Below are 16,050 nucleotides of genomic sequence, written 5' to 3' on the forward strand. Positions count from 1 at the left end.
ACCAAGTGACTTTTTTGAATTCAGCTCCTTGACGTGATTGTATTAATTTCCAAATTGTTGATTTTTGGCACAAGCAGACTCAGGCACTAAACTGTACCTCAGTCTTTGCACATCTGAAATTATATGATATGGAAAGTGAGATATACAGATTTAAGATAAACAAGGAGCTTCATCCTTGGCTAAACCTAGAAGAGAGTGTTGAAGACATGCTTTATTTCCAAACAGTAAGACTAAATCCATTCATATCTTTGTTGTTTCTCACCAGGATTATTATAACCTCCTTTTCTCTGGTCTCCCCGTAGCTCATCTCTCCCATCTCTAGCCTGTACATTACGGCCAACATCCTCTTCCTCCCGTACTGCTCCAACTGCATCACTTCTCACCAGATCCCTTCACTGGCTTCCTGCTCCTGGATTAGATTCAGGCTCTTCATTCTCACCTTCAGCTCCTGCACATCCTGCATACATCACCTCTTATTTTTAACTCTCGCTCTCTCTCTTTCGATTTGTTACTGCTCCTTTTACCACTCTGTTTCACACCATCGCTCAGGCTGCCCCATTACCATGTAACAACATCTCTCACGTTGCCCCATTACTGCGTAACAACATCCAGCTTCTTCTCTACAGAGTGCCTTCTTTCTCCCCCTGCAAATACCTTCAAAAACACATTTGTTCAATGAAATCTTCCTTGCCAATGATGTCCATGTGTCTCTCTTTTTTGAGTTTTGTCTGAGTTACAGTATAGGGTCTCTGGGGCAGAGATGAGGAATTGTGACTTGCTATGTTTTGTAAGTATAAAAAATCACAGCTATACTGTGTAACCAGCAAAGTCATCAGTGGGAATTGAACCTGGGACCTTCAAAATCAAGACTGAGGTTTTTTAACCCACCTAGGCAAATTGGGAATCCAAAACCCCTTGGTAGCTTTGCAAATCTCAGTCCAAAAGTACAAGGAAATAGTCCCAGAGAGAAAAGGTGGGTGAGATACTATCTTTTATTAGACCAACTTCTGTTGGTGAGGGAGACAAGCTTTCAAGTTTACACAGAGCTCTTCAGGTCCTGTTAGCCATGACTAAGTAGCCAGCTCTTATAGTCACTGAGGCTAGCCACTAAAAGGTGACACCCTCACTTACATTAAGCCAGTGTACTGTATTACAGTACAGAAGGCATGTATATGCTTACAGCATAATAAAACTCACGTATAGTGATACTAATAAAAAGACATGATTCTCTAAGCGCATAGGACCTGATTCTCCTCTCAAATCAGAGTAAATCAGAAATAGCGCCATCGAAGTCAGTGGAGTTACACCAGTGTAAAACTGATGTAAGGGAGATGAGAATTGGCCTATATATATTCAATTTTGAGAAAGATATTAGTGAATTCTAAATTATCCCAAGCTTCAGATTTCTTCTTGAGTTCGTTAGAAAAGATTCAAAAAGCTATGAACTGATAAAGGTCCGATTATACTGAATGCAAAGAAGTCTAGCTCTATGTTTATTGGTGTTTAAAATATATGAAATCAGGCTGTTAAAATGCAAAGACACTGGCAAACCATATGGAAGAGAGTTATCAAGAGTTCTCTAGCAAGACAGTCTGCCATCCAGATTTTGCTGTTTCACCCAATGCTATACACTACAGCTGAAATGTTGTGAACCTGTTGTGATAAATTGTAGACATAGGCTTATGTAATGCATTCAAGATCACATTTCATTGTGTAAAAAGGAGGGGGGAATGTAACTAGTTCTTCAGGCCCATGGTAATGATATGCCAGACCAAGCAACAACATTTTAAAACAAAAGTGACATTCTCATTGATCGTGGTATCTAGTGTACTATTACAATAAATTGCTGTTTAATTCATATGTCTTCAGGTAGTTGCAGTCACTGTCCAAGGAGTCCCAGAGAGCGTTCAGCCACCAGTCGTCACAGCTTTGAGCTCAACAGCATTGCATTTGAGCTGGATAGCACCCAGGAAACCAAATGGCATCATCAGAGAGTATCAGATCAGTCAAAGTGGGAAAGGGCTTATATACACAGACACCACAGGCAGAATGAAGCATACTGTATCAGGTAAGGATGGGAAGCTCTTTGAAAGACTAATGTCCTGTTCTTAGATATAAGACATTCCTCCCCTAGTGATACTATCTCTTGTCAGTAACTTTTAGGTTCCATGTTTTGCACGTAGTTCAGAAATGCTTTAGGCTGGTGTTAGAAACCTTAAGCTATTTTGGTCAGTCTTATTTTTTCTAGGCAGTGTTTGTTCTCTGTTGTTAAAATGTGAATGGATCTAATTTCCAAATGTTAAAATAAACCACGTACATTTTGATTCAGAACATATGCTTTGTGATGGGTAGAAGAGTGCCAGATAAATTCCATAGGTTGATATACCCTCAATCAGATTCTGCTCCTCGTGTCAATCTAGAATAACTCCAGTGAAGTAACTGGAGTTATTCTAGATTTGCACCAGCGCAATAGGATCTGGCCCCTGATGTTTAAGATAACAAAAATTAGAAGCAGTTCGGCCTCAGCTTGAGAGTAGACTGTCAGCCTGTGCTTTGTGAATCTGAGCTGTTTTGCCTATAACAGATTTTAGATTGTAAGACTTATGGGAGCAGGGATAGTATCTTCCTCTGTCTTTTTCCTCTGCAGAGCACCTTGTTGATGATCAGTTAGTAATATTATTCAGAATCCCTTATGTTACTCTTAAGAATTTCCCACTCGTGCACATCTACTGTAGAAGGGGGCTTAATAGAAGATTTGCCATTGATGTCAAAGATGTATTGTTTCCATATACTACTCTCTTAGTAACTTCAGCGACAAAATGAAACAAAGCTCAGCCTAGAAATATTTGCAGGAAGCATAAGAGGAACATGGTAATTTTCAGGGGCATTTGCTTTCAGCCTGTGACCCCTGGTATCAGATGCTCATCCTGCATTTTTGTTTTTCTAGAGAAAATATTTAAAAGTTTTTTTTCTCTCCTCACTTTGGCTGTAAATCTAAAGGTCTTCATGTTACAGTCACTGCCCTTCCTGCTGAGAAAGATCACCCCAGATTCCCCTTTAACAATATCGTGCACAAATATGAAATCCACCATGTGTGTATTAAAACTCGGTCAGTATTCAATACATCCTGATGACTATCTTACTTCGTACATCAACTTGCTGAACATTTTTCAAAAGTAGTACAGATTTTAAATCACCATAAAAATAAGATCACCACATAAATTGTTGCTGCAAGTATGTAACATGAAGTTCACTTTGAAAAAAATTATCGCTTCATCAATGAAACGCGGTGGGCTCAATCCTGAGCTGTGCCAAGCTCATATGTGGCCAGCTTGGGACGGGAGGAGGAAAAGGAAAGGTACCTGTCACCCTAAGAGCTGTCCCATGTTACACCACCTAGAGGTTACACCACCTATGTCAGCTGTCACCATCCATGGATTCCCCTATGCTGAGGAAATACTTGCCTACCTGTAAAAAGAACAGGAGTACTTGTGGCACCTTAGAGACTAACAAATTTATTAGAGCATAAGCTTTCGTGAGCTACAACCCACTTCTTCGGATGCATATTGAGTGAAACATATCGAGGAGATATATATACACACATACAGAGAGCATGAACAGGTGGGAGTTGTCTTACCAACTCTGAGAGGCCAATTAAGTAAGAGAAAAAAAACTTTTGAAGTGATAATCAAGGTAGCCAAGTACAGACAGTTTGATAAGAAGCAAGTGTGAGAATACTTACAAGGGGAGATAGATTCAATGTCTTTTTTGTTTTGTGTTGCTGAAGCAGGTTCTTAGTGAGGGCCAAGGAGCTCGTCCGTTGTGTTTCTCTATCTCTGTAGGAATTAGTGATGGGACTTGTCACAAAATTCCAGATTTGGATTTTGGATTTCACGCAAAGATTGGGGATTTGGAATTTTGCTTCAAGCCCACCCCTAGTATATATTATATAATATATGTGACTGTATTTTGTATGGACGTGTACGAGTATGGATGCATAACACTACTTGCACAAAGAAACTTCAGTGCTCCTGTATTAATTTAGATGAAATATAAGGGCCCAAAGAATCAAAAGTGTTAACATGACCCTGAATCTGTCCAACATTAAATGGTTTTAAACAAGGTCCAGGGTTTGGTATACAGAAACAACAGCCTGCTTAGCACCATGACAAACACACCGTTTTAACCTTTTATTAAAGATACAGAAAAGAAGGAAAAACAGTTAAGGCATTTGAAATGTAAAGTATTAAATAAGGCTTTCATTTTAACAACATCTCTTGTTCCTTTCCCCTTTATCTGTAGAGAGTCTTTACAAAGAAAAAAGCCCTTGTTTTACAGTCTCTTAGATGTCCTTTTTAGGGAAAAGAGTAAAAGTTAGTCAAAATGGGCTGGAGCTGCTGTTGTTGTTGTTAAAGTCTGATTCCGTTTCCTAGAAGACAAAACAAGACACAAACACATAAGAGGGGAGAGAAAAGAACAGCAAAGATAGAAAATGTAGCTTCTGTGTCTGGCATTGACTTTCACTTGCAATCTGACTGCTGGAGAAACACAGGCATGGCACATGGGCTTATGAGCCACTCCAGACCTGGCAAACTTGTACCAGCATCAGTCTGTTTAGGGCCTTGCTTTTATCCGCCTATCTCTGCACCCAGGCTTACAGTAGGGTTGCAAAATATACAGCCTTGGCTGGCTAAGCCAGACTCTTATTAAACAAAAAGCAAAAGGAGAGGAGAGAGAGAGAGAGAGAAGAAATAAGGTGGGGAAGGAAAAGAATACACAAGGGGGGCAGGGGGCAGTCTTTTGCCCACACAAAGGTATTTGCACGAACACAGTCTCACACTGCAGGTGGTATTTGGCATTCAGCTGGAGCCAGTAGAGGTGGTGATGTCATCTGGCTTCTTCTCTCTGCCCTGACCTAGTCAGGACATCTCTCAAGATCAGGAGAAAGAAAGCCCGGGATACCAGAATACAGTGGGGATAACAGATGGTGAAACTTGCTCCTTCCCCTTCTCTCTCATCTTTCTGTCAGCCATAATTTCAATAGCCAGCTTTCTCCCCAACAAAGTTGTTTTGTTAGGACTGTGATGGGTGGAATAGCTAATCCCCTTGTTATTTTGGCCTCATTTCCAACACTTCAATTTTGGTTCACTGATTTTCAGTTCTACACTTTTTTCTTATTTACCAGGGATAATCTTAACACTGTCCTTGAATTATATCAATAGGCCTATTTTTTTTTTTTTTACTAATTCAATCTTTGTCTCACTTTTGCACCTTTTCCCATCAACGTTTGTTGTTCTAAGTTACTGTGAACTGTCACTCACTTTTTACCAGTTGAGCTCATAATTAGGGTAAAGTTGTAGGCCCAATTATCCAACAGCACTTAAGGTTACGCATATAAAGCCATATTTATTTAGGGATCTAAGTAAACTGCATGATTTTCAACAATGCTGAGAACTTGTTACTTATACTGAAGTAAAACGATTTCTTTTCCAGAGGCAGCTAGGAGATGGTATCCCCAGGTTCTAACCAGAGTAACAAAAGATGGACAAACTCTGCCACCACTTCCAATTGTTTTTTTCCTAGCCTATCAGGATTATCTCAGCCTCAGACTAGGTCTCCATCTGCTGTCCTGCATCAAAGCCCCAATACTGGTTAGGCACTGGGTAAGCAGGGAAACTGCACCATCTGGATCTTGTGAAATAAAGAACTGACTGTCATCTGCGTATTGGAGGCACAGCAGCCTATACTACCTCCCTAAAACTCCTAAGAGCCTCTGTACACATCAAAGGGGACAGAAACATAACCCTGTGATCAGCAGCAGTGTTCCCTCTAATTTTTTCCACCTATGTGCAGAATGAATTTTGTTAAGTGCACCAATATGGAGGTGACGTGTGACACATCACCTTCATATTGGTGCACATAACAAAATTCATGTGGTGTGGGTAGAGTCGAGGAATTCTTGTGGGAGGGGGCTCAGGGCTGGGGCAGAGGGTTGGGGTGCAGGGTGTGAGGGCTCTGGGGTGGGGCTGCGGATGAGGGGTTTGGGGTGCAGGAGGGTGCTCTGGGGCTATGGCAGGGAGAGAGGACTCCCCCCAGTGCTCTCTCCCCGCAGCAACACCGGGCCTCGGGGGGAGAGGCGCTTATCCCCGCTGCTGGAGCTCTGGGGCTGGGGCTGCAGCACGATAGGCAACCCTTCCCCATCCCCAGCAGGTCGTGGCCAGGGGAGGGCTGCCTGGGCCACGCCTGGGTCCAGGCTGCTCCGGGGTTGGGCCAGGCTGCACCGCTGTGGCTGGGCCAGGGGCCGGCCCGGGCTGCACCTGGGGCCATGCCTGGGCCTGATCTGGCCGCGGCTGGGTCCAGACCACTCCAGCCGCAGCAGGTCCAGGCCACAGGGTGAGTTGGGATTGGGGGAGGGGTGTCCCTCCTGCGGCAGGTTGGGGGCTGGGCTAGAGGAGGGGTGCCCCTCCCCCGGCCACGGCAGGTCCCCAGGCGGATTCCCTAAGCACCTGTGCGGCGCTAAATAGGCTGCTGCGCGGCCATGCAGCTTACAGGAAACTTAGGTCAGCAGTAGCAAAGGCATTTGATGGAGCCATCTTGGTTTTTGTCCACTGTCAAGAAGAGATGAGCAACCAGTGAGACCAGTGCAGTCTCCATATCAGACCCAGATCTAAAATTGAAGTGCCTGGGTATTAAGAAATCTGAGTATTCCAGGTAGTGCCAGAGTTGCTTTGCCTCAATTTTCTTTTTAACTTCCCTAATAAAGGGAGATTAGAGCTTGGGGATAATTAGAAGATTCTAAGTGTACAGAGATGGCTTCTTGAACAATTGCCTAAGAACTGCTTCTTTGAGAGAGGCTGGCAACCTGCCCTACAGAAGGAGTTGCTGATAATTTCCACAACATCTCTGGCTGAAACTCAAGGGGAAAATACCTCACATGTGCCCTCTCCTCCCACCTAAGAAATAGCTCTGCCTCCAGAGAGGTTGAAATTTTGTTCCTCGGGCAAACAATACAATTTTTCATAGCACAATTGCTCGGGAGAATAGATAAAGTTGTCTCCTCACAAACAGTGATCTCTTTTTCTTTAGTGTGGCTCTCTCAATAAGCCTCTGTCCACGTTGCCATACTAAGCCAGCAGAGAAATGGGAGATCATTACCTCTGTCAGTAAGAATCAAGTCTTATGCTAGTTTAGAGGGGGACTTCCTTTGGTCACAGTGTTGAATTCATGACTGTGGTTTTGCAATATGGATAATTGTTACTTTCTAAATTCATGCAATAAACTAAAACAATCAATCTTATTTCACATGTAATCTCAAATGTTTGAACTAAGGGTTGTCTCAACCCCCGTGGATGTATGGTTTGATTTTTCTCATCTTTTTTCAAAACCTCTGGTGTTCTCAAAGCAACAGTTGAACATTAATGAAGCTGTAACATTAGTCTTCCCTGAGACGTTGAATCTAGGGCCGTACAAATAACAGATGAGTAGGCTAGCACCTTGCCACTGCATCATTGTCTTGCTGCTTATTTTTAATTACATCAAAGCTTTGGAAACATGATCCCATAAATGCTTTGTGGGAATAGTGGTGAATGTGTTCATCATGTGAAATCCATAAATTGCTTATAATCCTCTCAAGATGTTAAAAAAAGCATTAAGTAATTGAAGACAGGAAGTCCTCAGTTAATTATTTAGAGGTGTTATCAATGCTTTAAGTAAACTGAAGCATTTTCTGCTATCTCACTGAGTTGAATGCCACTGGGACCTAGGGGCAGCAGCCATCATCTTCTCATGTTCTCTAATGCAAACAGCACATGGCAGCTTGTCAATAAAGGACCTTTTTATATCATTTATTACTGAACACTTCCACTACCCTGTACAGAACAATTTGGATGACAGTTATGGCATTGTTTCACTTTGTGTTACTACTGCTTTACAAATGGGCCTGCTAATGCTCTGCGGTAGGGGGGAAGGATTCACTAAAATAATTAGTGGCATTGCTGTAAAAGAAAGCTTAGAGTGCCCTCTTCAGCAGCAGCAGGTGTGACGATGATTCTTCTTAACTCTATTTTTATATTTGGCTAAAATGGACTTCATCAAGAGTTTCTGTGAGTGATCCTATTTAAGTAAGAGCCAGAAAGTCACTGACATGTAGTTTCATAAATGAAATAAGACTCCAGCGTATTTTGTGATAGAGTGGTTTGAAATTATTCTACACACACACACACACACACACTCTCTCTCTCTCTCTCTCTCTCTCTGTACTTAAGGGTAGTGGAAAGGTGTGTGACTCAGTAGCACTGCCACTGGACAACCCTATGTCCAGGCAGTGGCAACTCATTAGCAACATTTTTTTTCATAAATAAAAACTATCAGCAACTTGACATCCTCCTGAGTGAAATTCATGTGGTGGCCCAGGACTTTCAGCACTGGAGCTAATTGCTGACCTTGCTGCAGCCAGGACCACAAGCAGAGACAAATAGTGTTGGAAATGATTGACTGATTGATAGGATAATACATTCTTTAGGAGCTGTTTGGCAACCACTTGGAAAAACAGTGGATGATACAATAGTCCGGTGACTGACCACCTTAAAGTAACAATTGCAGAATCAAATTCCAAGGGAAATGACTCCTTGAATTAGTAGCCACAGGGGGAAAATGTTAAAAGCAAAGTATTGTTTGCATTTCAAAATCATCATATTACATTTGTTGTTATTTATTATTAATCACATGCATAGATTTGTACAGGGCTCTCCAAAACGTGCACAAGGTCCTTATAGCAAAGAACTTATAATCTATCTAAAATCAACTACATGTATGACTAGAAGTTCCAGGCACCAGAATTTTTCCAGTAAATTTAGTGAAACCATGCGCTCTCTTTTTAATGCCCATTTTTCTCTTTAAAGTGTAGCTGTAAATGAGTATTGCTTTATTATGCATGTTTCCTTTAAAAGTGAACATGACTCCCTTATGGGGAATTCAAGTAATTTGTTGCCACAGTAATCTTTCCTAGCCTGAAATGTTAAATTATTGGCTTTCCTCCATGCCTTTGCTTGTGTCTAGTCTGCAACTGTCATTTCCTCCCCTCTTACTTTTATGCTGAGTGTTCGGATGATTTTTCTTCTCTTCCAGTTCATGATTAGGTTACATTCAGGGCTGTCCCCCTGAGTCATCTCTTTATTTTCTCTTCTTCACATCCTGTTCAGTTTGTGAGCAGCTTTTGTGTCTTCCATTCATTATTTTACCTCTTTAGCTGCCTGTTGCTTATTACTGCTCTGTATGTACAAACCATTTCTTTTAACCGTGAAAATATTGCCTAACTGGTTTTGAACAAAGACTTTTATCCTAACGTTTTTTCTTGTTGCGGGACTGTATTTTTTAAAATAATTACAATTACATATACACACGCTCACATGAATCTTTAAAGAACAATATTAAGGTTGCAATCTCAAGCACTCAAAAGTAAGAAATGCCTGAATGAAGGTTGCCTGTGTAGCCCTTGTGCATATACAATATGATACAGTCTTTAATTATATGATCACATACTATTTTTTTCCATAGGATCCCTCCTCATTCAGAATGGACAGTGCTCAATTAATGAGAAGCTAGTCAATATTTTTTATCCTCATTGCAATGTGTAGCCCCATGCCTTATTTACTTCATGCCATTCAATTCCTGCTCTGAAGGTAGAATTATTAGTTTCCTTATGATGCTCATCACAATTATATCCGAGGCCTTCAGAAAAATTAATTAATTTATCTACGTAACATCCCTATGAAATGCGGGGGTGGAATTATTCCCATTTTACAAATGTGGAACTGAGGCACAAAGAGATTAAGATCAGAAGTATCCACTAATTTTGTGTGCCGAATTTGAGATGAGAGTACTTAGCATTATATAGCACTTAATATGTTATGCACAGCTCCCATTGTCTTCATTTGCAGTTGTGAGTGTTCAACTCTCTGTAAATCAAACCCCAAGGACTCTGGTTGGGCATCCAGAAAATGAGGAACACATGATTAGTGACTACCTCTGAAAAGTTTGGTTTAAATGTGTTGCCCAGCATCACACAGGAACTCTGTGGCAGATCCAGGGATAAAATCCAGTTCTCAAGGGCAACATTCAACTGTCTTAACCATGAGACCCGCCTTTTCTCCTGCAATCCCCTGACTGCTTCACTATACACTATCCAATTTCTGCAACAAATGAGGTCGAGGTCCAATAGATAACAGCCTCCTTTACTACACATCCCCGATTCATCCCCAGAACAGGTGCACTGAATGAGCCAGATATCCTGTGGAAAAAATAGTATGTAATAAAAGACAGTATGATCGCGCATAAATGCAAAGGAGCCAAATTCAGGATGCACAGGCAAACTTAATTCTGGGAGTTCCTATCTTTTGAGTGTTTGATTTTGCTTAATATTCTTTTAGCATAGTTTTTATGTATAATTGCCTATGTTTTTAAAAAAAACAAACTGGAAAAAAGAAGAAAAAATTCTGTCCTATAGTGTTCTATTGACACCAACATGGGTCGTCGCCAGGTTTGAAACCTTTAGATCTTTGTGCCAATGGAGTAACTTTCCCTCTACAGTTGTAATTCTCAGGATGTCTAAGGTCATCATTTTAGTATTATGTTTGTGTTTGTTTTGTTTTTAGGTCTCCAGCCATACACTAACTACAGCTTCACACTTACAGCCTGCACATCTGCTGGATGTAGCTCTAGCCAGCCATTTGCAGGTCGAACCTTGCAAGCTGCTCCTCAGGGTAAGGAAAAGGCATTCACATAATATTAGAGGGAATCATTGGGGGCCAAATTTCTGTAAATGGGCAAAACTCCATTGACATTGATGGAGCTCCTGAGCAGTCATTTACAACAGGTAATTTGGCTCTTCAGTGCAATAATTGTATTATAACCCCATCTGTATGTTGAACCACAGTGTTTCAGGTTCTCTGTTTTTTGTGAGAACAACTTTCTGGCATCATCTTGAAGTAAATGATTTCCAGATGCAATTGTAATGGGCACATTTTTATAAAACAAAAATAAATATATGCTGACACATCAGGCAAAGTTAGTCCTGTGATTATCAACTTTTAAGTCTGATTCTCCATTGACCTGCATCCTGAATATTTATTTATGTCAGTGCTAATAGAGTGTAGAATATGTGTAAACTACCTTTCTGATCTGGTAGTGGTCTATGCTCACTTTGCACTGGTGTAAACGACTGCACAAGGTACAGGGAAATAGAGAATCAGGACCTTTTATGTTTAATTTTATGATATGGCTGAAACAATGGTATGCTGGTGTTAACAGGAGTATGGTCGAAGCCTCGTCATATCACAGTCAGCTCAACACGCGTGGAATTCTATTGGGGTGAACCAGAAAAACCCAATGGACTCATTTCTCAATATCGATTGCTTCGTAATGGAGAAGAGATTTTCCAGGGTGGCAGCGGAAATCTGAATTTCACTGATGATGGCCTGCAGCCCAACAGTAGGTAAGGCCTAATAAAGAACTTTGGTAAGCTTCAAAGAGTGCTTAAGAATTAGATTTTGCAGGAGAAGAGTAAAATTTTCAAAGGTGTCTAAGATTAACTTGAATCCAATTTTCAAAGTGCATAACCTGCTGAAGTGCTTTTGAAAATCCTGCTAAGCACCTATCTACACCTTTAGGTGCCTAAATACCTTTGAAAATCTGGCCCTGAGGGCCTAAGCCTCCTACCCCCCAACCTCCTGCCCGAGCCCTGAGCCCCCCCAAACCTGGAGCCCCTCCTGAACCCAACCCCCCTGACTCTCTCCTGCACCCCAACCCCCTGACCCAGTCTGGAGCCCCTCCCGCACCCCAAACCCCTCATCCCCAGCTCCAGCCCAGAGCCCTGTTCCCTCTGCACTCCACCCCCCGGCCCCAGCCCTGAGCCCCCCAAACCCCTCATCCCCAGCCCCAAGCCCTGACTCCCTCCCAAGCCCCAACCTACTGACCCAGCCCTGAGCCCCCCCAAACCCAGAACCCCTTCCTGCACCCCAAACCCCTCATCCCCACCCCCAGTCCAGAGCCCTGACCCCCTCCTGCACCCCAACTCCCTGCCCCAGCTCAGAGCCCCCCTCCACACCCTGAACCCCTCATTCCTGGCCCCACCCCACAGCCTTTACCCCCCAACCTTCTGCCCCATCCCTGAGCCCCTCCTACACCCCAAAGCCCTCATCCTCAGCTCCGTTGGGTCATGGGCATCAACAATTTTCTTCACCTGGGTTCCCAGAAAAAAAGTTTGAAAACCACTGATCTAGTCTGACCTCCTGCCCATTGCAGGCCACAAAACCTCACCCACCCACTTCTGTAATAGACCCCCTAACCTCTGGCTGAATTACTGAAGTCCTCAAATCATGATTTAAAGACTTCAAGTTACAGAGAATTCACTATTTACACCAGTTTAAACCTGCACGTGATCCATACCCCATGCTGCAGAGGAGGGACCCCCCAGGGTCTCTGCCAATCTGACATGGTGGGGGACGGGGCGGGGGAATTCCTTCCTGACCCCAAATATGTCAAACAGACCCTGAACCAATAGGCCACATGCCATTGTAGGCATTCCCTACCTCAGCATCTTTCTCTGAGCTTTAATTGTTCTGGCTCATAGTTCCACTTTTCTTCTATTGGCTTGGCTCAGAGAGGTTGAAATTCTTTACATAGCAGACTATGCACTGGGTGGTGGATAATGCGTGTTGAACGTACCAGTTTGAAGGTGAAAATCCCTAATAATAGCATTTTTAGGAGGCCATTCTAAAATTGTTTTTAATGCGTCACATGGTCTAAGTGTTTCTTAAGATCCTATGAAATGTAATATAAAAAATACACCTCTACCCCGATATAACGTGACCCGATATAACACGAATTCGGATATAACACGGTAAAGCAGCGCTCCGGGGGGGACGGGACTGCGCACTCCGGCGGATCAAAGCAAGTTCGGTATAACGCGGTTTCACCTATAACGCGGTAAGATTTTTTGGCTCCCGAGCAGAGGTGAAAGTAAGCCAGTACGGTCCGGTACAGTGTACCGGCAAGAGCCAGTACGCCGTGTTGGACCACACCGGCTTCCGCGAGGGGGATTTAAAGGGCTCTGGGCTCCCCGCTAGGAACCCAGAGCCCTTTAAATCCCGCCCACAGCTCCGGCGGCTGAGCTGGAGCCGGGATTTAAAGGGCTCAGAGCTCCCCACAGCGGCAGGAGCTCCGGGCCCTTTAAATCCCGGCCCCAGCCCAGCAAGGCTCGGGGTTCCCCGCAGCCGCGGGAGCTCCGGGCCCTTTATATCCCGCCCACAGCTCCGGCAGCCAGAGTTGCGGTGGGGATTTAAAAGGCCCGGAGCTCCGCGGCGGCCGGAGCCCCGGGCCCTTTAATTTGCCCCTGAGCCCTGGGGGCTCCCAGCCACCTCTGCAGCTGTGAGCCCCGGGTTGATTTAAAGGCCCTGGGGCTCCCAGCCACAGCCGGGGCCCCAGGGCCTTTAAATCTTGAGGCCCCGCCTCTTCTGGTTGAGGCCATGCCCCCTCAGGACTCCAGCAGTACCGATAAGTCCTGTAAGTTACTTTCACCCCTGCTCTCGAGGACAGCGTTATATCGGGGTAGAGGTGTATTAGTTTGATTAGCAAGAGATGTGTGACTTTTCTTATCTGAAAAAGGAGAAAGTGAAAATCTGTATTTTAATGCAATATATATAACATGCTTTGTGGTCTGTGCTTCCTAAACTGGTGCAAAAGGGAAATAATTCCAGTACAAACATCCCTACAGCATTTAACCACCGTTTCTGTTGCTGCTGTTTTTGTGTTTGTGCAGATATGTTTACCAGCTGGAATCCAGCACTGGGGGTGGCAGCAGTACTAGTGACAAATACGTTATACAAACACCAGTAGAAACACCAGAGGAAATCCATGTTCCATATAATGTCACAGTAATGGATGCATATTCCATATTTGTGGCTTGGGACACTCCAGGTAAAAGCATACTTCTGTATAGTTCCTTGTGGCAAATTAAAGAATTCCTTGTGGCAAATTAATGGGCATAGGGAAAATAATACATTGAGCAAATTTGCTGTTTCATTCTGGTTTCTCATTCATGTCTGGTGTCAAAAAGTGCATCTGTGAATTGAGTAGCTGGTATCCCATGCTGATGATTCTTATAGAGATTTAATATAATAATAATATTGTCTCATGTACCTGACTGCGTTGTTGTGAGGATTGATTGTCTGTACATTGGTTTGAACATGTAAACTACTATGTAAGTACTAAGTATTATTGAAAGAAACAATTCAAATAGCTGCATGTCAGGAAAACTGAATGTAAATTTCCTTTCATCTTTGCTGAAACTGGATTATTGACAGGGAAGATGCTTGTTGATGGTATAAGTTCCTATATTCCTGGAGCCTTAAAATGCCACTTAGCCTGCAGGATGAACAACCCTGAGTTCCTGTGACAAAGACACTCCTTTCCTGTATTTTAATTTTAAGATTCATGAGCTATACAAGAAATGGCTTTTCAGTTGTCTCTCTTTCCCAACTTGGTCTCGATGCTCCTGATTTCTAAATGTTAGCAACTAGTCATAGGTTTGGCTTACTATCAACATCATCATCATCAAGAAGTTGATATGGTGAAGTCAGCCATATCCTGAATTAGAGAAATCTGGATGGTTTTGGGGACTGGTAATGAGATATAGAGCAGCTGTACTCAGTTGTTACCAACCATGGCAAATGGAGTAAGAGTGAGCCATGAACTAACCATGTTGTGGCATCCTGAGACTGCATTGGAATCTGAGATGACCCTGATTTGCAATATTGAAAAATATGTTTCAAACACTTCATAGTCCAGGGGACTTCAGATTCAGTGGTTTGGTTCATGCCCATCTTTAGTTGCAATATTTGCATTTTAATGTTTCATCATCGGAAATTAACATCACTTCCTACTTTACTCCCACTCTGTGTCATGGAGACAGGAGGACCAGAATCCATGGAATGATACTGATTTATGTGAGGTCCTCATCCCAAGTGGCTCTGTCCACTATTTCTGTAGAGAAGGCATAAGGTTCCAGGCCTCCTGGAGATGGTTGGGATCAGCGGAAGGATTTCTTGGCCTGGTGTGCAGATGTGTAAAGCAGGAGTTAGGTGTTAACAACCCCCTTAATCTCACATAACCTTGGGCCAGGTTTTGGTCCAATGATAGTTTAGCCTACTTATTAGATAAACAAAATCTGAACAAATCCGCTCCAGAGTGGGTGAGCAGCAGTTCGGATTTAGCTAAATGTTTGTCACCCCATCAAGAATAAGTGTTGTATTGAGTCAGTACAGATCACGGCTTCACTGGCATGCTACATTTCCCTGGCATGATAAAAATTATATGATACAATTATTGTGGAATAAATGTTAACATCATGGATAGAAACAGAGAGAGAGAGATCCATATTTCCATCTAGTATAGTTAATCTCCAGCAGGAACTTCTACTTTTACTTGTACATATCCATAGAAGCTATTGATAATCATATATCCATCAAATATTTAAATTTGTTAACAGCACAAAAATATTTAAATTTGTTAACAGCACAGTAGCTATAACTGAGCTTGTAGTTTTTTGTCATGTTAGGTCGCAACCTCTACAGTGGACAGCTTGTCACTTACCGGATCAGTGGTCGGGGTCATCAGTGTGTCAGCTTGTATGTGTATGGGTTTTTTCAGTGTGCTGTCCAGCTCTGTGCAGATAGCTGGTTCAGCAGACCTTGATAGTACTACCCAATGTTGTTAAGTGTTGACGGCTGGAACGTCCTTGTCTTGGTAATGCTGTTCAGGCTTCTGTTCTTGAAGCTTCAATGTTATTACTGTTAACAGCATATAAGGCAGCCTGCTCATTCAGCAAACCCTGATGTTACTTATAAAAAAAGACCACAGGCACAGCTTGGTAACAAAGGCACTTGGCTAGGTTTATTGCCCCCTAGGCCCAGCATGAGTGCCCTGGCTCCGTGGTTACAGGTACATTGACACATGAGTGGCTAGGAGGGAGAAGAGGCTCAGTCAGCAGTGAAA

At 42.9% G+C, this 16,050-nt stretch overlaps 1 protein-coding gene across 1 annotated transcript in view; it reads left to right on the top strand.

The window, feature by feature from the left end:
* The window catches only part of USH2A (usherin), a 558,238-nt gene that overhangs the window by 441,616 nt on the left and 100,572 nt on the right, over positions 1-16,050 (top strand). The window contains exons 54-57 of the mRNA XM_026657662.2: positions 1,870-2,068; positions 10,653-10,760; positions 11,308-11,491; positions 13,817-13,974. Coding sequence (XP_026513447.1) covers positions 1,870-2,068; positions 10,653-10,760; positions 11,308-11,491; positions 13,817-13,974 — 649 coding nt within the window. The remainder of the gene's footprint in view (positions 1-1,869; positions 2,069-10,652; positions 10,761-11,307; positions 11,492-13,816; positions 13,975-16,050) is intronic.

Source organism: Terrapene carolina, unplaced genomic scaffold, assembly GCF_002925995.2.
Source record: "Terrapene carolina triunguis isolate 2854851 unplaced genomic scaffold, T_m_triunguis-2.0 Scaffold262, whole genome shotgun sequence".
In the NCBI taxonomy this organism is placed as follows: Eukaryota; Metazoa; Chordata; order Testudines; family Emydidae; genus Terrapene; species Terrapene triunguis.